Source organism: Artemia franciscana, chromosome 10 (assembly GCF_032884065.1).
Source record: "Artemia franciscana chromosome 10, ASM3288406v1, whole genome shotgun sequence".
Lineage (NCBI taxonomy): Eukaryota > Metazoa > Arthropoda > Branchiopoda > Anostraca > Artemiidae > Artemia > Artemia franciscana.
Genome location: NC_088872.1, coordinates 19,051,437 through 19,058,613, shown reverse-complemented (window position 1 = coordinate 19,058,613; position 7,177 = coordinate 19,051,437). Strand labels below are relative to the sequence as shown.

Genomic DNA, 7,177 nt, shown 5'->3' with positions numbered 1-7,177 from the left:
AACGGCATATCAGCAAAATTTATGTTTAACAGTTTTATTTTATCCACAATTGTAGTTCTAGAAGTCTGCACTATGCATTGCAGAAGCAGTTCTAGAAGTCTGCACTATGCATTGCAGAAGCAGTTCTAGAAGTCTGCACTATGCATTGCAGAAGCAGTTAGTAAGACAGTGTCTCTCCGTTTGATGTTCTTCGTTCAAAGTTTTTGGAAGATGCCGCTTTTTTTGCCCACAACACAAGTCTTTGAAAAATAGTATTTTGCTAAAGAACAAGGATTTTACTATTAGCGAGAAGGTTTTACTAATGAAAAATTACCTATTCAACTATTATGGTAGAATAATTTTGAATTAACCTAAATGCAGCAGCGTACCTAGGGGAGGTACGCTGCTTTTTTTTTGTTTTCTTATAGTGTGGTAGTGGTGAGGAGTGGGGGGAGTATAAATCAACATTGTCCTCAGGCACTGAAAACCTTAGCTACGGGTCCGCCCGGATGACTCCTTTTCAAGTACCACTTCTCGTGCAATTTTGGATGTTTATAATTTGTCACTTGGCTTTTAACTCGTGATTGAAATTACATCGGATGCATGAAAGTCTTAAAAAAATATATAAAAAATACTGACACGGGAATACATGACGTTTTTATACTTTTATGAAATACATGCCAAACAAAAGAAATCTACGAAAATGTCGACACAATAAAATTAGAAACCGATTTAATTCGAAAGAAAAAAGGAACATGGTAGTTTAGAATTCAAGTTTTACTCCTGGCTCACAGTCGAATTTTGGGCAACAATCAGGAAAGGTGGCGTTTAGGTTTGTCTTTGGAGAAAGTTTGCATTTGTTGTTGGGTTTTGGAAGAGGTCCACAGTCTGAAACCTTTTCTAGTAGTTTTCCATCGTCTCCCTTGATACATTCGCTAATTCCACAGAATGGTGCTAAACTCCATTTTTCTCCAACTTTGTGGGTTTTGCAAGAAGTTGATGCAAAGCAGACACCGGGGAAATCTAAAAAAACGACATTTTAGTATGTTACTTTCTAATCAATTTTTCGAAGTTGTTTTATCTATATAAAGAGCTGCAATATTTTATAATATTATTATATAATTCTTTCTTTTCTCTGAATGCAATGAAATTCCTGTTTTCAATTTCCTATATTCAATCAAAGGTGTCAATTGGCAGAAAAGGGGGCAGGGTTGGCAATTACACTCCTATATTTTGAAAAATGTCTTTTTTGGTATTTTCATTGAAAAATGCGTTTTTCGGTATTTTTATTGGAAAATCCCCCCTCAGGCTTTGAAAAATACATTTTCCCTCCTCTGCTACATTTTTGCAACTTGACGCCCCATTATTAAATATATGAGCAGAGCTTTATATGCTCATAGGTAAAGCGTAAATTTTCTCTAAAGAGGGTAGGCAAACCTTCTTATGGCTTCTAAGGGAAAGGATAAAGAGGCTTTTTGTGACAAGAGTGCAAAAATTTCTGAAAGTTAGAAGCTCCTGCCCTTTCTACATACTTTGGCCTTCGTTGAGGTAGCACCTATTAGCTCTTCCCTTTACTGTCCATAGTACTGTTTACTTCTGTTGTTTAATTCAAGTATTTGATATAGCTGTCATACGCCTTGAATTATTTAAATTCTATAAATTCGTTAATTAATTCTTTAAATTTCGTTTAAATTCGCTTAAATTATTTAAATTCGAGAATTATTTAAATTCTCATTCTGCTTCTAATAACATTTCTTTTTTGTCGTCGTTTATGCTTATTCTTCTTTTATTTCTTTTAAATGAAATTAATTTAAAATTAATGAGAGTAAGTTTTTCGTCAGCCTTTTTTTTATGTTTTCTGAGGAAAACCAAAACATCTTCAGAAAGGACCCAAATTTTTGATTTATTTACAAAATGGGCTGCTCTTATATATTTTTTTTTATTGTTTTCTTTTTTTCAAGTGCAGCTTGTTTTCAAATATCGATTCAATCCCTTCATAAATGTTCATGAAGGGTTCCAATCCCTTAGTTCCAATTTTTATCGAGTTTAAATCCATTTAGTTTCATTAATTAAAGCTCTTAATCAGTTCATTTGTATATCTGATGAGAAGATCAAAAAGAAGAAATCAATTGTTTGGTTTAGAGTTTCTGTTTCAAATTTACTGAAGTTCCAGTTTAGATATCTCAATTGAGAGTTTGTCCATAAAAAAATATGATCAAGTAAACATAAAATATTAATGAGTTCTTACTGAGAATTATTAATGAGCTTAATTGATACTTAAAATTACACAGTTTTTATTCACAAGGAAAATTGCTCGCTGTAGGAAAAACAAGTATGTTTCAGACAGGAAAGTTTGAAATCTATTCAGATGAATGTGGAACAACTTCCTTTTAAGTAAATAAATAAATCTGTCTAAGGTGTCCTTTCCTGATAAATTTCTAGGAAGTGTTTTTTCCTGTCATTTACTGCAAACAGTAGCTGTCCTATTTTTTTAAGGGTTAAATTGTCTTCTTAACTATTGAACATTTCATGATAACGAACTTTAAATTGAAGAGCAACTCGGATCAATAGTATCCAAAATTCTAAAGAACACGAATTTTGACAACAATTAATATATCAAAAGACCTGGCTTTTATGCTGGTTATAAATATATAAATCAAAAATTTGCCTGATGTCCGAAAAAAGGGTAAGCATCCACAAAACGTTTATCGATCTTAATAGAGATTACACTATCAGATTCAGCATTAAGTTATGCAGTTCGCCCATTGTTATATATAAAAAATATACCCAATTTTTCGAAGGGGGAGGGAATTTTCTGAAGGGGGATTTTCCATAGAGAGAATTTCCCGTGAGAAGGAGAGTTTCCGAAGGGAATTTTACTTTGAGGCAGGGGATCTCCTGGTATGATTTAAAAAAAGGTTAGAAATGAAATTTATTTTTTTTTTCCAACTGAAATTAAGGAGTAACATTAAAACTTAAAATGTACAGAAATTATTCCGTATATTCGGGGACTTACCCCTCCTAATTCCCTCGCTCTTTATGCTAAAGTTTGACTTTTTGTCACAATTCTTTAAGACCTACTCCTGATGCACAAGAACCGCTGAATTTGAATGAGAAGTATTTTAAAGAGCTTTAGCGTAAAAAGCGAGTGACTAAGGAGGGGATAGCCACTCTCATATACAAAATAGTTTTTGTTAGTTTTAAGTTTTAATGTTGCTCCTTACTTTCAGTTGAAAAACCTTGTTTTCCTATTTATTTAATTCACACTGATTTGTTGTTTAGTTTCATTAACTGACTATTGGTTGGATGTCATGTTTAAATGATCCATTTTTCTTGTTTTTAAAAAGACATCTGTTTTTTTTTCTTTTTTTGGACATTTCCCTGAATTTGTTTTATCTCTATTGAATATCTCAGAACATAGTGCTAAGAACAGGTTAATAACCATTTATTTAAGACATTTGGCAAAATAGAATAAACGCCCTATCGCACACTAATTTGATCCTTTAGCTCGGTATTCCAAAATTAATTTGACCTGTTACAAAAAATCTTATATGCACACACAAATTTGTTGTCCAGAGTGGAGGCGTAAAGAAACAAATATATTTATTTTTTTTATAATTCCAATTATTTTGGAAGCGCAATTCATATATTCTTTTTCTATCATAAAATAAGTTTTTTTTTTTCAATACACGCACAAAAGCAACACCAGCAGAGTCTGTGGGTACAATTGGCCTCCGCTCTGCATGATCCTATTAGTAAACCCGAGTTATACGCTATGATTGACATCAGACATGTGGGTCAGGATTTCAGAAAACGGTATTGATGCAATATTGGAATTGGAAAAACACCAAAAACCAGGTAATTTACATTAAAATAACATATGAATAATTATTTTCAAAAACCATATACATCTCGAGATTTAGGTGGGAGGGTTCAAGTACCTTTTCCCATGACTCGTCTGCTTACAATCCGATTTTTCTTTTTTCACGCGTAAACGATGTTAGCTTATATGAATTTAAGGAAGTAGCTATGCACATAGGTAAAATAACATCGTAATAACATAAATAACATAGGTAAAATAACATAGGTAAAATAAACATAGGTAAAATATAAAATAACATAAGTAAAATAAAATAATAGGTAAAATAATATCTAATAGCTTGCGATTGTTGGCGTCAATATTTTGATTCCTCAATAAATTATTTGTAATGCTTGGACGAGCTACTACTTACAAAAATAGCGACAAAGATTGATGACAAAATTAGGACAAGTTGCTAATATATTTGCTGCTATGAAAAAAGATGCTTTAAATTCGGTTTCCGTTTTCCCTCGGGCTGGTTAACGCAGCAACAACTTTGTAATAGTGGCATTAGTATTGGTGAAAGAGTTCTTACCTCTTAAGACATCAGCAGGTAGGACTCTTGTGCTTGGCTGCTGAGCAATAGCAATAGCGACGACTGCAACGAACACCAAAATAGTCTTCATTTTTCTGAAAGTAAATAATAAAGTTATTCGTCTTCATTTTGCAAAAGACCATTTCGAGCTGGAATTGTCCTATTTCCCCTAGGTAATTACTGTAAGATTTATTTTAAAATTGCTTTCTAGAGGGATACCAGAACTATTGAATTGCTTCTTAGAAGGGAAGGGATGGAATAAAAGAAGCATTTATTGCCAAGGAGCACCTTGAATGGTAAGTTAAGGAAGAACTGCTGTTCAAAATCAAATGGTAAGTTAAAGAAGAACTGTTGTTCAAAATCAAATGGTAAGTTAGGGAAGAACTGCTGTTCAAAATCAAATGGTAAGTTAAAGAAGAACTGTTGTTCAAAATCAAATGGTAAGTTAGGGAAGAACTGCTGTTCAAAATCAAATGGTAAGTTAAAGAAGAACTGTTGTCCAAAATCAAACGGTAAGTTAAGGAAAAACTGATGTCTAAAATCAGTCGTCATTTTCATAGTTTCGTTTTTTTAAAGCAAAATTGAAATCTTTTAGTCAGAGTTGGAATCAATCGGCTGTCTTATGGCCAAACGCTTAGTAAAAATATATATGTTTTGGGATTATAGATCCCAAATCTATAAGCTTTTTTCTTTTACCTTTTCTAGCACTATTGTCAGGTTCAAATCATCAGTTAAATTATCAGTTAATTATCAATTAAATTCAAATTATCAGAGTTGAGAATTTTTTGAATTATAATTGTCGTTTAAATTAGGAACTGCTTAAGTTTGCCAACAAACTAATAAAACTAATTTCCAGTTTTAAGTAATATAAATACTTAAAATATTATTCAAGGCTGACCTCCCTTCTTATAAAAACGGGGTGGACCGTTTTAAAAACTGACTGCACCTCAATTTGATTTTAGTTTCGAGATAAACTAAGATTTTCTTTTACGCCGTCTTCAAATATTTCTCATTGATATGTCGCTTTCCAAATTACCCTTCTTCATTTCCCCCCCGCCCCCGTCTATGCCACTAAGTTTAATAACTACTCTAGTTAGAAATCAATGCTTAAATTTTTTATTATATAAGTATTTTAGTATCATATGCTCTATATTAGTTGTTCCTCCCGTTTGATTAACCAATAGTGTACTGGTCATATAGTTATAAATATTGCGAGAACTATTGTTTGGTTTTGACATTAATCTCTCAATCAGTCTCAGAATTTATTTTCAGTTAGTGTTAAGATGAAGTGGGATAAACTAAACGGGAAAAAGACATCAAGAAATTGCAGCCTGAACAGCCCGTTTTTACTTGAATAGCGACATAATATGTAACTAATCGTCACATGTCAATTCTTAATTACAGATTTACTGTTAAAGAGGGTTCAATTCAAATGTACTTTTGAAATTAGCGTTAAACTTAAGTCTTAAATCTTAAAACTTAAGGAAATTTATTTGATTCACTTTTTCTTTCAGGCAAAAGGAGTGAAAGAACTGAAAATTCACCAAAAGTTTTGACTATTAGCCTAGTGAACGTCTAGTGAAGTTTTAGCACGATTTTCAAATTCCCTGCTTTTAAGAATATCGGTGTCAAAGAGTTTATTCCAATGGTTCTTCCGTGCAAACAAAAGGGAAAACGACATGTTTTGCAAAATAATAGCTTTCTGATTATTCTGGGAACGAAAATAAAGATACTGCCCCAGGCTGAGTGTGAGTGGGTGTCATCAGCAGGGGCGTAATTTGCTATGTCGCAGGGGGTGGGGGACAACTTCCTCTCCCGGACTTTGGTTATCCCCCCAAAAAACCTAGTTTGCCTCCCCCCGAGCTGAAATTTATTTTCTTCAAAAAGTTTGTTAAAACAAAGATAAGCATGCATAATTCAAGCATCCACAGAAACGGATCAGTTTTCTTTAGTATAGTTCAGTCTTCTTTACCTTTATTGTACTATATGGAAAAATTGGCTCCAACTATACGCCCCCCCTCCAGGATTTTGACAAAATTACGCCACTGGTCCTCAGCCGAAGGAAATAGGGTGTTGATCAAAAACAAAAGTCTTTTTCATACCTTTTGAACTAGGGTAGGCAAGGTATCCGATAGTGTGTCCAAAATATCAAAGAATTAGCTATCAGCTAGATTAATTTCTTTTTAAAGTGAGAAAATCACCTACCTAAATATGCATGCATGAAGAAGCGACTGCAATAGAATTATAGACAAACCTGTTATTTAGGAAGGTGATTGATCCTCTTGAACAACAAAACTAAACAATTAAATTTTTAATTCAGCCTTTTGTATTTAAATACAGTAAGCGGTAGGAGGAGCAATGATTTTGGCAACCTTGATGTGTTGCAACTAGTAACAACAGCAAATAGGATAAGAGGAACTTCCTTTTTTTGTTGAAGGCGAACAAAGAAACTAAACGCAAGAAGAAAGAATTCCTAGTCACAACATTTTCATGCAATTACAAAATGCCTGAATTAAAAGCAAACAATGATAATGATTTTGAGACCTTGATTTTATTGCCATATTTTATTTTCTCTCTTTTGGGAATTAAATACTTTCTTAGACTGCACTACCTTCCCAGTTAAAAAAAAAATATTAAAATCTAGTAAAAGAGGTATTATAATATTCTAAAATCTGAGAGTGAAAAAAAAACATTTAATACTAACAAAGTTTTTTCTTCTACTGTCGTATTTAAAATATAATGACCGTTTTCTTATATTTTCATTTGCTTTATTTGTTATTCGGGATTTAAGCTGAAAATTTAGA

The 7,177-nt window shown here is 32.6% G+C and overlaps 1 protein-coding gene across 1 annotated transcript; it reads right to left on the bottom strand.

Moving 5' to 3' along the window:
* Nucleotides 1–694: 694 nt before the first annotated feature.
* On the bottom strand, nucleotides 695–6,778 carry LOC136031876 (U-scoloptoxin(16)-Sm2a-like). The gene is made up of 3 exons (XM_065711814.1): nucleotides 6,628–6,778; nucleotides 4,374–4,468; nucleotides 695–1,002 (listed from the first exon to the last, which is right to left on the bottom strand). Exons 2-3 carry the CDS (start codon nucleotides 4,462–4,464, stop codon nucleotides 743–745), a joined length of 351 nt encoding a protein of 116 aa, XP_065567886.1. The 5' UTR covers nucleotides 4,465–4,468; nucleotides 6,628–6,778; the 3' UTR covers nucleotides 695–742.
* Between the last annotated feature and the right edge of the window lie 399 nt (nucleotides 6,779–7,177).

Coding starts and splice junctions, on each gene's coding strand:
- LOC136031876 (XM_065711814.1), bottom strand. CDS start 4,464: ATGAAGACTATTTTGGTGTTCGTTGCAGTCGTCGCTATTGCTATTGCT. Junction 1,003..4,373: donor ACCTGCTGATGTCTTAAGAG/GTAAGAACTCTT, acceptor TCGTTTTTTTAG/ATTTCCCCGGTGTCTGCTTT.